At 36.0% G+C, this 18,291-nt stretch overlaps 1 protein-coding gene across 1 annotated transcript; it reads left to right on the forward strand.

Annotated features, from left to right (window-relative positions):
• The first annotated feature begins 1,120 nt into the window (after positions 1 to 1,120).
• LOC126696563 (uncharacterized) lies at positions 1,121 to 7,156 on the forward strand. Its single transcript, XM_050393281.1, has 5 exons — positions 1,121 to 1,147; positions 1,801 to 1,891; positions 2,742 to 3,361; positions 3,399 to 3,477; positions 6,912 to 7,156. The coding sequence occupies exons 1-5, from the start codon at positions 1,121 to 1,123 to the stop codon at positions 7,154 to 7,156; spliced, it is 1,062 nt and encodes a 353-aa protein (XP_050249238.1).
• The last annotated feature ends 11,135 nt before the right edge of the window (positions 7,157 to 18,291 follow it).

Raw genomic sequence — 18,291 nt, forward strand, 5'->3', positions numbered from 1 at the left:
GGTTTCACTATTTTCTTGGAATACTAATAAAGAAATAATTATGAATTTTGTAGCTCAACTAACATTTTTTTTTTTGTGTTTTTTTTTTTGAGATATTCAGGGTTCAATTCCCATCTCCCCATAACTAATTTATATATATATATATATATATATATATATATATATATATATATATATATATAAAGATATGGACTCAATGGTCAATACATACTGAAATGATTCACAAAATTATTAATAACAGCCAAGCCAAGTAGCCACCGAACTAGACAATCCATTGAAAGTGTTACGGATAATTGACTAGGAGAATTTTAGGAGAATTAGATTAAGATAATTCCAGCAAAATCTTAGGAGAATTTATTTTCCATTGAAAGTGTTACGGATAATAGACTAGACAATCCAACACAACTGACTCATACTCAAATTCCAAAATCAAAGAAGAGATAGATTAGGATAATTCGAGCAAAATCTTAGGAGAATTTATTTTCATTTATCTAGTTATCTTTATCCTCTTATTATTCAAATTCAATTTGTACCATCTGTAAATGTACTGAACGTAAATATAAATTCAAGTCTTATATCAAAATAAAAATGTCCAGAAATTGAAAGGTTCATCGTGGGAGAGGATTTTACAACAATAGCTATATAAAATTTATGTCGTACATAATTGCTTTAAAATAAAGGTAAAAGAAGAAAAAGAAAAGCTAAGAGATAATTACAATGAATTTTCCATTAAGGCAGCAAACATTTTTGCCATGTATATATGATACAAAGACATTCAATAGACAAGAGGATAAAGATTAAAAGAAGATAGAAAAACAGAGAGGTCGAAGATGATTGAGGAGCAGAGACAATTCTAGAGGTTGAAGAATGAATGATTTCTATATTTCTTGCTTACTAAAATTAACTTGGCGTAAACAGTAAATGATTAATTTAACCGCTCCAATGCCACAAGGTTCATGAATCACGAGTGCCAATGAAAAGGGTAGCTAAGGAATTAAGGCACTGCTCAGATTGAATTCCATATAAAAATATGACAAACCAAGCCAAAGAAGGCACTTGAGATAGAGAATCCATTCCAATTGTCCCGCTAAAATATATGATTTCCAGACGATCACAAAAGATGGCTGCCACTTGGCCCACTTCAAAGGTAAGCCTGAAACTGTTTATAGACAATAGGAGTCAGCTAGTGCTTTATGCTGTAGTATATTCATCGGCTACAAGAAATTCATGATATTCATGAATTTATGATATTCATCGACTTCCTCTTGTCTATTAAATAGGAGTCAACTAAATTTATTTAGTGATAACATGAGGATAATCCTAAATCTATCTTCTACATTTTGGTATGGTATAGTACGGAGGTGGAATTACATTATGTTTTAGTCAAATATCTTAAAATACTTTCTTGACATTCTATTATCTATACAAACATTATATACCATTAAATACTAGTGTGTAATTAAAGACTGAATAAAAAACAACTATAACACTAGATACTAGTTTCTCGAAAGAAAAAAAAAATACACAACAACTTTAGTATCTTATACGCCTTCCTAAAGGTCTCCACAAATTCAAGTTTTATCTTTAGACCCAGTACATGGCCAAATTTGTTGGAAGAATGACCGGGGTATACCATCTGGCCCCGACTGGGACCTTTTGTTAATCACATTTGATAGAAAAGCCTAAGCCATGTTAACAAACTAAAACGCACGTTACCGCTAGGGTTATCCAAAAACCCACCTGGATGACTCTACCCAAACTGAAAGACCATCAACGATTTTGGCCTAATCAATTGAGCAGGATCGGGTGAAATTTTCAGGTTTTTTTGGGTTTGAGTCAATTGGTGGATTCAGGGATTTTGATACATCGAAATCGACCCAACCAACAAAATGTAATACGTAGTTTTTTTTTTAAACACATGTCATGCTTTCATTGGTGTGAAATATCTCCTGTCCGGCCCTCCCCTGGTTTCATTTCAAGCTTAAATCCCTCTCTCTCTCTCTCTCTCAACATGCAGCCATGAATTGAGGACTAATGAAAAGTTCTAATTGTAATTATCTCTTAGCTTTTCTTTTTCTTTTTTTTCCTTTAAAACTTCTCCTAGGATTCGTTTGCTAAAGCAATTATGTACGAAAAAGATTTTCATATTTTGAAAACTTCATTTCTTTAACTTTTGTAAAGAAAAAGCAACCTTTCTTTAATTTCTAGTTGATAATCAATCAGGGAATCTTCTTTTTCTCTTGAAAAATTCTGATGCCACACCATTGGTTACAACACTGGCCACAACTCGCCATATGGCGAGTTGTGGTTGGTGAAGAGGTGTCCCCACAATCACCCTCCACCAACCACAACTCGCCACATAGCTAGGCGAGTTGTGGCCAATGGTATGGCACCAGAATTACTTTTTTCTCTTTGTCAAAAGGAAAATAAAGCAATAGTTCATATTAGAAAGCTTACATCTATTGCATTGCAATAAAATCCTCTCTTATTGAATTTTTCAATTTCCTCACATTTTGATTTAAATATAAGACATGTAACATTTAAAGATCAAATAAATATTATGTGTCTTATATTCAAGCAAAAATAAAAGGGAACAAGACATGGACCCCTAGTTGCTGCCTTCCTACACATTCATCTCAATGAACTTTACCCAATTTTCCATTATTTTGACCATTCCTCTTCCCCATGTGTGATGTGTCATTGCCCTTATCAACACAGCCACATCAAATTTCCATAATCAGTGAAAACGCAAACAGCTATGGCACCTTCCAAAGTGAGCTTGAAGCTCTTCATAGACAAAAGGAGTAACCGAGTTCTCTTCGCCGAAGCAGGCAAGGAATTCATCGACTTCCTCTTTAACTTTCTCACCCTGCCGGTCGGAACTCTCGTTCCACTTCTTAATCGAGAAGTATTGGGCAGCTTCCAAAACATTTACCAGAGCATTCCAAATTTTGGTGATGCTTACCTCCAACCAAATTTTATCAAAGACACTCTCCTGAAGCCCAAAGTTTATGTCCCTCGTGGTTGTTCAGACTCTCTCCAATTGCCAAACGTGGAATTATCAACACCAAGGAAATACTATGGGTGTTGTAATAATCACAAGTACGTGTCTAACGATAAAATTTTAGTCTGTCCTTCGTGCCGGTCTTCAATGAGCTGCTATGGTGAAATTGTAGACATATCAATACCTTCCTCTGTTGAGGGAGGGTACGTGAAAGAGTTGGTTACGTACATGGTGATGGATGATCTAGAGGTGAAACCGTTGTCCTCGATTGTGTCTATCGGCACTATGCTTAACAAGTTGAATGTCAAGGACATAGGGTCTCTTGAGGAAAACGTTGTCAATTTGAGCATGGATGTGGTATGTTATAATCATTCTTTTCTTAAATTTTTATCAGTCCCCATTCTTTTTACGTAATAATTATGTTCTTTCCATTGTTGAAAATTATAACACGCTCTTTATAATTGAGAATGAGGGTACTAACAGTGATATAAAAATAAAATTATGGCATGGGCATTGACATTATTTCTCAGTCAAAATATTAGGAATGGAGTTTTTCTTGTTCAATTTTGCATCTCAAATTATTTGCCAAAAAAAATAATAACAATGGAATAGACAAATTTGGTATTGATGTGCATCATTATTTCAAGATGTCAAAAAACTTAATTAACAAAAGATCATTAATTCTACCTGTTACGTACACATGATTTGTGTGTCAATTCTCCTTTTTTGTTGCTTTGATATTGTATATTGCTATGACTTTTGGGCAAAATTGTTCAAAACCTACCATTCTTACTTAAAAACATATTGCCGTATATACTCTCTTTCGTCTTGATCCACTCACTCATAACAAACAGACTGAAATCCCTTATTGTGAAAGTGTCACTTTTCTTACTTTATATAATAACTATTTTGCTTGTTCATCTGGTTTATTTTTAGGGTTTGAAATTGCTCAAGACTTCTTTGCATTCGAATAGTGTTCTGACTGATGTTTTCCTCCCGATGTTGAAGAAGGAAGTCAAGATGGAGAATTAAATATCAATTTCTGAATTCTGTGGGATTGCCAAATTTTTGTAGTTTTGTTTTGTTGCAGAAATGATCTTAATGTCGAATTTTGTTTGGCAATGTAATGGACAATGTTCTTGCTTCTCTCTCTCCACCTTGTGTTTGTTATAGCCAATTTATATGCTCAACTTCTTTTGGTGAAAAATGTTGCTCTATTTTTTCTTCTAAAGAAAAAATGCAATTTTGAAAGCCATTCGGGAATGATCTTGATCAACATAATCAAATCGTGTCTAAAATATATTATTTTAAAAAAAATAATTTACACTTACTACTACAATTATCGATAAGATCGGCTCTGGAAGTTAAAAAAACCCCTTGCAAGTAAAATATTTTTAAGTTGTAACTAACTAAAAAATTATATTAGATTTTAGTTATATAATTATATTCCTATTATTTTGTTCCAAGTGTTCTTCTAATTCTACTCTTATTAGTATTTGATATCAAGTGTTTTTAGATTAAAAATGTTTAAATTTTGTATCAAGTGTCATTTTATCTCTAATATTTTATCACATGTTTTTCCATAAAAATAAATCTCACTTACAAAAACATTTATAAATTAATTCCAATTTCCATTTAAATTAATCCATTTTTTTTAATGAAATTTTACTATTATGTTTTATATAAATTTCAATTGAAAGGTTTCTCATTTTCTTTAAAAAAAAAAAAAAATCTTCATTTTGAATATATTTCCATGATATATATGCATAGTCTTCAATGATAAATTGTATTTTATTATTTAGTACTCAATTTCGTCATGTTAACTCAATTACAACAGTAGAAGAGAGAATATTAGAATCTTAGATATTTCTGTTGAAAATGTTACTAATTAAACACTTAAACTATAATATTCTTAGAAAAAAATTAATGATATTTAAATATAAGAAAATAGATCAATTAAAATTAGTACAATAGGTCTCAAATTATATTGTGTCAGCCTTATATATTATACCTTTAAATTTGTGAAATATTAAAAATATACTATACCTATCAAATATATATATATATACACACAGACTATGGGTTAAACTCTCGTTTTTAACCAAAAGAGATTATGGATGTCGATGTTCTATTGTCTAACCAAAAGAGATTAGGAAAGTCTATGGATACTGGTAAATTTTTTTTACGTGGAGCAAGCATCACTAGTGTGGTTATGAAATTAATATATATCTTGATTCTTGTTACACCTTAAGCCATCTCTCTCTCTCTCTCATAATGTTATTATTCATCTTAAATTTTTTGTTATAAATGGGTTGTAGGGGTAAAGACCCCAGATCAAACAATGGGTCTTGGGCCCTATATAAAATTCGACCACGTCCGAGGAGAAGATGTGGGCACCAAAAGGGCTCCCGGCCTAATTCTTATGGACCTAAACTCGTTTAAAAGGCAGTCCGAGGAGAAATGTCTCCTCGGACGTACCAAATATGGCTCAAACATACACACTACTAGCAATAAAGAATCACTCCAACGAGTATTAGTAGCAGGGATGAGTCCCACAAGCCTGTGAGAGGGAAGAGAGTATAGGATGTCAAATGAGAGACCACAGCTGCCACATTAAATGCATGGCAGCTACTTTTCTGGCCGCATTAATATGGAAAGGACTGGCGAACAGTGTTACCTTGGCTACTACAACTCACAGAAAGATGGGGGAAATATCCGATGGGACGGGCACTCAAATAAAGGTCCAGATGATCAACAGGTATAAGGTTCTGATGACTTCAAGGGGGCTATATAAGAGAAGGGAGTCCCCATGAAGAAGGGAACTGGAAAAAAAGAAGAACTTAGAACAGAGGAAGAAGAGAAGAAACATATCTCCGAACTAAAGACAGAGATACTCCCCATACGTTTCCTCGGACAGGATATTCAATGGACCTGAAGGAGATTTTCCTACTTTAGATTGTTGTATGGCCTAAAGTTAATTAGCACGCACTTCGTTAGGGTCCAGTTCTGTAACCCACCCTCTATAAATTCATTGTCTAAGGCTCATTGGGCCGGAACCACATAATTGTTGGGCCTGGACCCCGAATCGAGACCATACATGGGTAATATTAGATTTTACTCTTTTGTTTTTTACTACGTCATCAATGTTTTAAATATAAAAACAAAATTCTGTTTTTTAATAGATAAAAAATAATGTTAGTTACTAAGGAAAGAATTTGCTATATAAGAAGGTACGTGGCAGCAACAAATAAAAAAAAATGGACATATGTTCAAGGATCAAGTGCAATGCACATGACCAAGTGGATAGGTTGATGTCATAAACTCAAACCAATTCAAGTGGATAGGTGCAGCAACTAATATTTGTGTAAGTAGTGATGATGTTCTAAACTCAAACTAACGCAATTGTAATATTTAATTTAAATCATGTAAATCGATCCATTTAAAGTGGATAGGATGATTTTCCACTAAGTTATCAATGAACTGATTGACTCGAGTTACCTAAAAACCCTAAACAGTGTAAAAACCAACTCAATTGTGGTAATATTTTATCTAAATTGTGAAATATTCATTTCAAATAGATATGACCATTTTCCACTTATCAGTGTATTGGTTGAATTTTAGAATCTCGAGTAGTTAGCTTAAATATTCTGACACCGAGTCACCAACAATCATCTTCCAGCTAGTAGTATACTATTCCAAAAAAATGGTTGGCTAAGTAATTCCAGTCACTCTTTCCCGTTAGGCATGGCCATAATTGGCCCCCAAAAGCAAAAACATTAAATACTTTCACGGGAAAGCCAACATTGGCATGCATGCAGCAATACTCTATTTTCGACTCTTTTTCCAGCCATAACATATGTAGAGCTAGCTACATGTTCTTAAAAGCACAGCCACTAATTTCAATCAGTGTTATTAGCAATGGCATCCTCCAAAGTGAGCTTGAAGCTCCTAATTGACACAAAGGAAAACAAAGTCCTATTTGCAGAAGCTGGAAAGGACTTTGTTGATTTCCTTTTTAACCTTCTTTCTCTGCCAGTCGGAACTATAATTCGTCTAATGACCAAGAATAGCATGGTGGGTTCCCTAGGCAATTTGTATGAGAGCATTCAAACTCTCAGCGAGGTGCATCGTGGACCTGACTCAGCAAAATAAGATTAAGTTTCCATGATAATCTAATATAAGAACTAAGAAGGCAACATCTTATTAGCTCGTACTCCATGAGCATGATAGTCTAGAAGGGCACCCTATGAACATGGAAGAAAGATAGCTCTAGCTCCAATTTCTAAAGAACATGGATGCTCGATCTTTGTTGCAAGATTTAAGAGTCTGTTTGGATTTCACTTATTTTATTGAAATTGAAAATTTATTTGTAAAGTACTATAGATAAAGGTAAAAGTCAGTTGAAATAGTACAACAAGACTCATAAATAGTACCAAAAAGTACAATAAAATTCATAAATAATAGTAAAAATAAACTAAATAATAAAATAATTTTAATTTTTCATTACTATCCAAACACACTCTAAATTCAACATAAATTAGACTAAAATTGTAGTTAGATCTTATTTTCGATCTTATATATAGGTGTGACACCTAAAGTTATTAATCTGATGTGATGTATGTGATGGTTGGATATGTTCGAATTTTTTTTAATTATTGGTGAATTTATAAAATTTATATATCAAATTTGTAGTATCTTAATTAACATCACTTATAAATTTAAAAATAAAAAAAATAAAAAAAACGTCAAGAGGTTAAATTGTACTTTTTAAAATGATAAGGTTTAGTTTTAGGGTCTGATTGGTATTTGCTTATTTTGTTGGTAAAAATTTTTTGTTAAAAATACTGTAGACAAAAGTAAAAATTAGCTGAAATAGTATAGTGAAACCTATAAATAATATCAAAAAGTGTAATAGAATCCATAAATAGTAACAAAAATAAATTTAATAGTAAAATAAATTAACAAAAATAATTTTGCCAAATACACACCTAATTTATGAAGTTTTAAGTACTTAAAATTTCTCACCTAATTATTAAAAAAATTTAAGTTCTTAAATTATAGGGTTAAAAATATTATTATAAAAAAACATATAAGGTTATGAAAAGAAAAATGAAAAGAAAGATGGTACCCAGTACTTAATCTTGGTTCCTATTGCATAAAGAAGCAAGACAAGTTTCTAGGTGGCGTAACTTGGTCCATTGTGGAAATATGAAACAAGAAAGGAAGAAGGCTTTTTAGGGGAAACGAAATTCGAGAAATGCAAAAGCAAATAGGCATAAGATATAGCTACTAGCTAGCAATAATTCACACACAATTCAAAGAAAATGAGAGACAAAGCAGTACACTTTCTTTATACAGTGGACCGTGACATGATAAGACGGGTAGGGTTTTTGATTTTCAATCAAATGTTATCTATCTATCTATACCAAGGGTCTATAGGCCACAAAATAATTGCCTTTAGGAACTTTTATTCTTGGCCGTACACTGCCGATTGTAAGGAGTAAAGGTTAAGATTTTATGTTGATTAGGCGTGCGTTTGCTTGGAGAAAGTATAATATGATGTTTAAGGAACTCCACATCAGCGTCTGGTTGGTGTTTCTAAGCCCAATAATAAAATGACATTTGTCTAAAAATAACATGTAAGCATACAATACCTTTTACACTTGAAAAGACGAATATGCCTCTAAAAATTTTCAAACCCCGCCTAAACACCTTTTCCCCTTTAGCAAAATCAAAAGTCTCTCTCCATCTCTGCTCTCTCTCACCGTACCACCATCTGCTCACTGCTCTCTCTTTCTTTCTTTCTCTCAACTCCAAAGCTCCACAACCACTACTTAGCATCGCCGCCGGAGCTAGGCTACCAAACTTCACCAATTCCAACGAGACTGACCTTTGTCTCTTCGGAAAACCCCAAAATCGTATCTCCTTCTCGTTGCTTCCAACCCTCGACGACGGAGGCTTTTTCCCCTCTTCCAACAACTAAAGTCGCAAGAAGGTTTTCTTGTCTCTCCTTTTCTGTTTATTTTCTGTATTTTTCACATATTATTTGTATGTTTTTCTTCTTCTCGAAATTATAAGGGTCAATCTTTTTATGATGATTGATTTGGCTTCATAATCTCACCTTACAAGGGGTCTACTTTTTATAACCAAGACTCACTTGAAAGATAGATCCTTGTAAGGTATGTTGTGGTGTGAGATTTGGGTGTTTTTGTTTAGGAAAGAGATGGGTCTGATGGGGTTTGGTGTTATGGTGTAAGATACGGGTGTTTTTGTTTAGTGAAGAGGCAGGTCTGATGTGGTTTGGTATTTTGGTTTAGTTTGTATCCCTATTTTATTATCAATGTTTATAAACTTATTTGGGATTGAGCTGCCTAGACTAATATCGATAGTTCCTTGCAGATAATGTGTATATTTTGCTTGCAGTGTACTTTGTAACTTGCACATAGTCTATATTGCCTTATCAATAAATAAAGAGGAATTTGGTATATTTCATTAGATACATTTGGATTATTTCAACATCAGTCATCTTTATCATTGTCTTTATATACTCTGTTTCTTTTAGTTTGCATTATAGCACTATGTGGCACTAGTTTCTGTTATGGAACCTTGCTGATTTTATTTTGTATGTTGCTTATTTCAGTTACTAAATCATATTGTGTGAGTTGCCTCCTAAACACCCTATCTCTAACATTAGACCTCTATGAGATTCACTCAATCTTCTCTTCAAGTCTGTTGTGCTTCTTTGGTTTACATTTATACATATATAATTGTATTTGTTGTCCTCATGTCAAATACATAATTTTTGTTGATCACTGTATGAATTGAAATTTGTATAATGAACACAAGAAGGGACAGGAAAAATGTTTGAAATTTTTTTGTTTGCTACCATGACCATGTGCCTTTGGCATGATTATTCTTAAAGAGGGAAGTCAGCCTTTGTTGGTCCAAATGGTAAGACTCATTACACTTTGTATACTAACACAGAAAGGTGTTGATCTATTGTACTCTTTATGGTTATCTACTGTAAGGTTGAATTTATTCAACCATCTAATTGGCTTTATTCCGTGCCAAATTTGCTTGTAATTCAGCATTTAGTAACCCTGTATTTAGGTGGGATTGTTGTAAGGGTAGTGAGTGAGATAGTGTGAAGATTGCTCAAGAGTGTGCAAGAAAACAGAGTGTCGCGGCTGGGACTCGCGGGTGGACTCGCGGCTTCAACCCGCCAGAAGATGCACACGTGCCAAGAATGCTGGAAGATGAACAGTCATGCTAGCTGGAGCACTACAGGACAAAACAGGACAACTGGCCATACGGTTAACTCGCGACTGGAACTCGCGACTTAGTCAAGCCGCGAGGTCAAGCCGCGAGCCATCCCTATTTTGGAAAAACCTGACGTTTCGCATTCCTCTTCACTCTAGTATAAATACCCTTTTAACCCACGATTGAAAGAGAGCTTCCAGAGAGAATTTTGAGAGAGAAACCCTAAAGAAAAACCAGATTGTTTCACCCACAATCTCTACCTTAGAGTCTCATCAAATTCCCTCACTCTCTTCCTCTCCATTGTCAAATCCTTGAGAGGCATTATACCAAACCTGGTTCTCACCATTATCATCTCTGTGAGACAGACGTTTGGAGTTCTGGGAAGCAGTTAGGAAGGAGCCAATATTCATTGGTTGATGCTACGGTGTAGTAACGGAATCCGGAAAGCTAGAAAAGAAAAAGGTTCGGCGCAACCTCGTTGGAGCAAGAAGCTTGGAGGGCTTAGGTGCATTGGGTAGATTAGGCTTGGAGGGTCTATTGCTGTCCTTGTATCCCAACTGTATTTTCTAGTGGATTGATTACCGCTTGGAGGGCGGCGGAGAGGTTTTTCGCCGAGGTCTTCGGTTTCCTCTTCGATAACACATCCGGGTGTTATCTCTGTGTTTGCATCTTCCTTCCTCTCTATCTATGCCTTTACATTATCTGCTGTGGTTTATTTTGTTATGGCTTAGATAGTTGTTTAACCAATTTCATATTGTAGCATATGTTAAGTTTCCGCACACTAGTTGTTTAACATATTGCTTGTGTTGGTTAAGTTGGTTTTTGGGGGTCTAAACGTTCAAAAGTGTTCTTGTACACGTTTTTGAACTATCAATTGGTATCAGAGCGGGTACACAGCTGTTTGGTTTCATTACCATTTGTGTGATCCTAGACCCCTGAGTTGTGGTTGTTGTTTTTGTTTATACCATGCTGAATTGTAGCTCAAGTGTTTGTGAAAATGTCTCTATGCATATGACTGAAAGGTGTCTTACTGATGATCTTGCAGAGTTATTAATAACTAAGAAACATGCTAGAGTTTTTGTTCACATGCTGAAATATCTTGAGAATCAGAATCTTGTCTTACACAGTAGCATATCTGAATCAAAATCATTGATTAAGAAATATAAAAGAAAGAATAGAATGTTGTGTGAGATGATTGAGAATCTGAAAATGAAAAATCAATCTAAAAGTAGCATGAAACCTGATGATGAGTTTGTGTTTGAAGGTCAAGAGTGTCTGTCACATGTGAACCTATTTGTGCATACCTCATTAAAGGTGTTTAATGCATGTTTGTGGTATCTTGATAGTGGGTGTTCTCGCCATATGACAGGGGATAAGTCACTGTTTAAGTCACTCAAAGAAAAGGTGGGTGACTATGTGACCTTTGGGGATGGAAGCCATGCTCAAGTCCTAGGCAAAGGAACCATCGAGATACCCGGTTTGCCTCTGTTGAAAGATGTGCTGTTCATAAAAGGGCTGAAGGCGAATTTGCTGAGCATCACTCAAATTTGTGATGACGACTTCCTGGTACAATTCTCCAAGAAAGGATGTTTGATCATCAATAAAGAGGGGATTCAGGTTTTGGAAGGAAATCGGACTACGGATAATTGTTATGGAATAGTTCCCACGGCACCAATATCGTGTAGAAGTGCTCGGGTAGATATGTTGGAGCTGTGGCATCACAGATTTGGGCATGCCAACTTCAAACAAGTAGCAAAAATCTCCAAACTTGAAGCTGTCGAGGGACTTCCTAAGTTTGGAAAAGTAAAGGAGACCATGTGTGGAGCATGTCAAATGGGGAAGCAAACTAAGGCAAGTCATCACAAGGTAAATGTGATAGCCACCTCTCGTTGTTTGGAGTTACTTCATGTTGATCTGATGGGGCCCACCAGAACTGAAAGCCTAGGGGGAAAAAGATACATTATGGTCATTGTGGACGACTACTCAAGATACACTTGGGTTGAATTCCTTAGAGAAAAATCAGAAGCTTGTGAGAGGCTGGAGATTCTGTGCAAGAAACTACAAAATGAAAAGGGGACTCCAATAGCCAAAGTTAGAAGTGATCATGGGAGAGAATTTAAAAATGCAAGATTCGAGTCCTTCTGTGAGAAGAATGGTATTAAAAGAGAGTTTTCAGTTCCCAAAACTCCACAACAAAATGGAGTGGTAGAGAGGAAAAATCGTGTGATTCAGGAAATGGCAAGAGTCATGTTGCTTAACAAGCAAATACCTCAAAAATTTTGAGGAGAAGCTGTCAACACCGCGTGTCACATTGGCAATAGGATTTTCTTTCGAGTTGGTACAAAGAAGACTGCATATGAGATATGGAATGGGAAGAAGCCTAAAGTGAAGTATTTCCGGGTTTTTGGAAGTAAATGTTATATCTTAAATGATCGAGAGAATCTTGGGAAGTTTGATGCAAGAAGTGATGAGGGTATTTTTCTTGGCTATTCTACTACAAGTCGAGCATATAGAGTGTTTAACAAGAGAACAAAGACTGTGATGGAATCCATAAATGTCAAGATTGATGATGCCTTACCTAAGGTGGAAATGATTGATGATGTAGAAGGGCCGAGCACCGAAGAGCATGATGTTGAGGTAGAAGCTTTGGATATAGAAGGTGTAGAACCTATACCAGAAGTAGAATCGACTCCCATCAACCAAAGAAGAGAAACGAGATTGATGACTAGAACTTCAAGCCCTCTTACTCCTCCAGAAGTTCATCCTCCTATCTCTCGTAGTGATGAAGTTTCCACTTCAAAAAGGCCATCCTCAAGAATTATCAAGAATCATCCGGAAAGTAATATCATAGGATCACTTGATGACGGTCTTCGCCTCAGGAAAGGAAATGTTCTGCTAGCCAATCATGTAACATATCACTGTTATCTTGCACAGTTTGAACCAAAAAGGGTTGAAGAGGCTCTTCAAGATGAGAATTGGGTTGAGTCAATGCATGACGAGCTGAATCAGTTTGTGAGGAATGACGTGTGGGAACTTGCTCCACGGCCTGAGAACGTTCATGTTATAGGCACAAAGTGGATTTTTAAAAACAAAACTGATGAAGATGGAGAGATAATTCGAAACAAGTCTCGGTTGGTGGCTCAAGGATACACACAAGTAGAAGGGGTGGATTTTGATGAATCATTTGCTCCGGTGGCAAGACTCGAATCCTCATGTCCATTGCGTGCACTTTGAAGTTCAAACTTTATCAAATGGATGTTAAGTGTGCTTTTCTGAATGGATATCTAAATGAAGAGGTTTTTGTTGAGCAACTAAAAGGATTTGAGGATCCTCATTTTCCAGATCATGTATTAAGATTGAAGAAAGCACTGTATGGTTTAAAACAAGCGCCTAGAGCCTGGTACGATCGTCTTACACATTATCTTCTAGATAGAGGTTTCAAGAGAGGGTACGCCGATCGAACTCTATTTGTCAAAAATGATGAAGATTATCTCCTTGTGGCACAAGTCTATGTTGATGACATAGTGTTTGGAGCAACTATCGAAGATCGTGCTACTGAATTTTCTGAGGAGATGAAGAAGGAGTTTGAGATGAGCATGGTGGGGGAGCTCACATTCTTTTTGGGTCTTCAAGTCAAACAACAGAAGGAAGGTATATTTGTATCTCAAGAGAAGTATGCCAGAAATATTGTCAAGAAGTTTGGCCTAGACTCCAAAAAACATGCTTCCACTCCCATGAGCTCCTCCACTAAACTGAATGTGGATTCCTCAGGAGTTGAAGTAAGTCCTACATTGTATAGGAGCATCATAGGAAGTTTGCTCTACCTTACAGCAAGTAGACCGGACATTGCTTTCAGTGTGGGCGTTTGTGCCAGGTACCAAGCTAATCCGAAGGAATCTCATCTGACTGCTGCTAAGCGAATCATTCGATATGTGAATGGTACTGCAAACTATGGTCTGTGGTATTCAAAAGACTCAAATGCGTGTCTTGCTGGGTATTCGGATGCTGACTGGGCTGGCAGTGTAGACGATCGGAAAAGCACTTCAGGCGGCTGTTTTTATCTTGGTAACAATCTTGTTTCGTGGATGAGCAAGAAGCAGAATTCAGTGTCTCTATCTACTGCAGAAGCAAAGTACATCGCTGCTGGAAGTTGCTGCACTCAGCTTCTTTGGATGAAGAAATTACTTCATGACTATGGAATTCCTCAAGAAACGATGTGTGTCTTCTGTGACAACACCAGTGCCATCAATCTCTCCAAAAATCCTGTTCAGCATTCAAAATCCAAACACATAGAGATACGTTACCATTTCATTCGGGATTTGGTAGAGGAAAGAGTCGTGTGTCTTGAATTCATACACACCGACAATCAAAAGGCGGATATCTTCACCAAGCCTCTCGATGGTCCACGGTTTGAATCACTCCGTAAGACCATTGGTGTCGGTACAATTCCTTGACTCTCTTGTGTCTTGTGTGCTTCATTTTCTTTTATATCTGTCTGTGTTGGAGCACACATTTCTTTTTGCAACTTGTTTCTTGTTTGTTTGTTCTTTTGTGTTTACTGTTGGTTATGTTTGTGTTTGATTCATTCTTTTTGTTTCTTGAGTCAAAAATCCAAAAATTACATAAAGAATTTGAAAATCAAAAAGCTTGATTGACTTTGTTGAGTTTTTGTCTTAAAACTCGTTTTGCCTTGTACCTTTGTGCTAATGGCTTTGTGCATTTTCGAGCATTGCTTGTTTTCATGCACTCATATCACTATGGGAAAAATCTGGAAATCTATGTGATTGTTGTAAATAGATCTTCAAACTTGTCATGAATGATTAGTGAATGGTTATGTTGATCTTGAAACATGCATAGACTTGTGTCTATATCTCTTCCCACTTTTTATTTTTTTTTGCTAAAAAGAGCTCACCAAATGTAAATCTCCAAATGAAAAGAGATATTGAGCTGCAAAAGCCTGTCGCACATTCTAGTATTTGACTAGGAAAAAGGGTAAGCGACCTTATTTTAAAAAGTGAAATTTCATTCAAAAAAAAAAAGGGCCAAAGGCCTGTTCTTCAAAGAGAAATGTTATCTATCCCTCTCACAATGAGAGATGATTGCCTCAAAAGATCAAATGTTATGGCAGAAAGTGGAGTCAAATGAAAAGCTCCAAGTTATGTTATCAAGTTATGTGGGAGGTCATATATTCATATTTCTATAATTGAGATTGGTCACATGATCTAGTGCTAATTGTGTATGCCTTGGTTGAATTGATCATTGAAGCTTCACATTAGACAAAGGACTATCTCATTGTTGATATCCACACACAACACACAAGTTTATGTTCAATAAATGCCATATTCATTTGTGTGATTGTACTTCATAAAATGTGTTTTCACATGCTCAATCTTTGTTAATTCAAGCACAAAAAGATTTTTGAGTGTTTTAGGTGTTTTTGGAAAGTGTTTTGTTGGAAAAATCTGAAAATATCAAAAATACAGTTTTGCCCTGTTTTGGCGGCTCAGCCGCGGGTATGCCAAGTCGCGAGCCTCAGTCGCATCTTCGCTGGTCATGTTTGGCGACTTGTTCGCGAGTGGAAGGTCCAGTCGCGAGGATCACTCAGAGATTTTCGCGGCTCAGCTCGCGACTCACTCGCGAGTAGACCTTCCAGTCGCGAAAAACACTTAGAAAATTTTTTTCAAAATTTGCTTCTTGAGTGCTTTGGCGGCTTGAGCTGGCGACTGTGTGGCGACTTAATCCAGTCGCGAAAATAGCGTGTTTTGCAGAAACAGGAGCAGTTTTTAAACTTTTTCAGTTTTTCCCTCGAATTTTTGTGACTGTTCATTGTCTTTTACTTCTGCACTTTCCCTTTCACACCGTACCTCCATTGTCGATCTCCATTGTTTGCTTCTTCTCAGCTAAAAATCGTCGACTAACAGGTATGGTTCTCTGTCTTGCACTCTCATTTTCCTAATATATTGGTTTTCCCTCTGGATTATTCATTTTTGCTTGTGGTTTTGTGATGGGTTTAGTGATGGGTTTTGTGATGTCATTGTTGTCCTTTCTTAGCCCATGGTAGCCTGTGATTCTGGTTTTGAGCTAATTTATTTTGTTGATTGTGTTCTTCATCTTGTGCTTAGCTAGGGTTAGCAAATTTTTGTCTGATCTGCTATTGCTATCATGTTTCATTTTGATCTTGTGTGGTACCTTGTTGATGTGGTGTTGGTTTTGGTCCTTTTCAGTTGATTATGTGGTTATATTTGATCTCTCTATACTGTGTAGTTCTAATTTGGGCCTTTGATGTCCCTCATGGACCATACTCATACAGCTGTTAGGGTTTCATCATTGTTCTTACATTTTCACTAACCCACTGCTGATATAGTCTGTTGGATTGTGTTCTGTCATTTTCCTTATTTATAATACAGACTGGTCATGTCTCCATTCAAAAAGGCTGCTGTGAAAGGAGGCTCTTCCAAAGGGAAGGAACCCGTAATTGATGTTGATGAAGACACACCTCTCCCGAAAGTGACTCGCTCTTCATCACAGCGATTCGATCCCAATAAGTTCAGATCCTTTTCAGCCTATCAGTCATATGAGAATTTTTTTCTTCATGCCACACCGTTACTAGAGAGAGCTGTGGATCTGCCATCACTTCACAACACTGACATTCCGATATGTTTTGCTCACAAGGATTGGAATTACCTTCTCTCTGATCCGGATATCGTGTATGAAGAGTTGGTTAAAGAATTTTATGCTAACGCACTTGTGGAAGGAGATGAACTTAAGTGCTGGGTTCGGCAAAAGAGCTTCTCTGTCTCTCCTACATACCTGGCAGAAATTCTTCACATCAACAGACCCATTTTTCGCCATTCACCGGTCTATGATGATCTATGTCCTGATGAGGAGCTTCTCAAACAAAGTCTTGGTCAAGACTTGGAGTTCTCACCCAATGGCAAATCCATCAGTGTTTCCTCCCTTTCTCCGAAACTGCGAGTGCTTACAATTGTGATGTTTCACAATTTGTACCCTTTATCAAGTACTGGGTATATGAATCTCGGACGTGCTTTGTTTCTTCATGATCTAATCTCTGATGAAGAAATCGACATTTGTGCTCACATCTTTCATGTTCTGCGCAAAATCTGTCAACTAGTAACTAAATTCAATATTGTCTATTGTTTGTGGGTGTGTGTTTTCCATTAAATTTTAATTTAATTTGCTTTAGTATTAAGAGTAAAGTGACCAACTAACCAACCTTGAATTGGTTTTGCAGATTGTCTAAGATTTTGCTTGTTTATAATGGCTGTCAGAAAATAAATTTCAGTAGCATATAGTGGTGTTGGAGCAGCCACACATAAGCAATGGCCTAAGGACTATACTTGAAGACTTGCTGGACTTAGCAAATGAGATTGACCAAGTTTCATTTGGGTTAGGAGAGATGTAAATCAAGTAGCTTATGAGCTTGCTAAGTGGGGCTCTGTTAACAATTGGAATGGTTTTGTAAATTGTGGTCTTACTTGATTGTATGATATATGTGATCATGAAGGATGCTATAGATTGTACAATTTCAATTTCGTTCTTTATAATAAAGCTTGGTTTATTGTAAAAAAAAAATTTATATATATAATGGGTGATTTGGTCACACGTCCAAGTTGTAATTCATTTGTTTCTTGGCTTGCCAATAATGGGGTAATTATTCTTACTTGTGAACTCAACTATTGTAAGACCTGAGTAAAAGTGGAGCAGCTTGTAGCATTGTACAATTCTCCCTTGAAAAGAAAAAAAAAAAAAAAAACAAATCCCCTTCATCACTTGTAAGAAAACTAAAAACAAAAAACAAAAAAGGTCTAGCACTTGCCATTCACTATATCATCAAAATAACAAAAAAGAAATATTCTAGCACGAAAATATTATCATTCACTATATCATCCCCTTAATTGGAACTCTTCATGAGTGCTATCATTCATCCCAATATAGCACTAAACAATATAGCACCTGCAACAATCTAGCATTACAATTCCACTACCATGCACATATTGAAACTAATA

The sequence above is a fragment of the Quercus robur genome, chromosome 8, assembly GCF_932294415.1.
Source record: "Quercus robur chromosome 8, dhQueRobu3.1, whole genome shotgun sequence".
Taxonomy (NCBI): Eukaryota; Viridiplantae; Streptophyta; class Magnoliopsida; order Fagales; family Fagaceae; genus Quercus; species Quercus robur.

Bases quoted from the DNA above. Each gene is read 5' to 3' on its own strand.
- LOC126696563 (XM_050393281.1), top strand. From the start codon at position 1,121: ATGGCTGCCACTTGGCCCACTTCAAAG. The intron at 1,892-2,741 runs GTAATACGTAGT...TTCCATAATCAG, and splicing joins ATCGACCCAACCAACAAAAT to TGAAAACGCAAACAGCTATG. The intron at 3,478-6,911 runs GTACTAACAGTG...AATTTCAATCAG, and splicing joins CTTTATAATTGAGAATGAGG to TGTTATTAGCAATGGCATCC.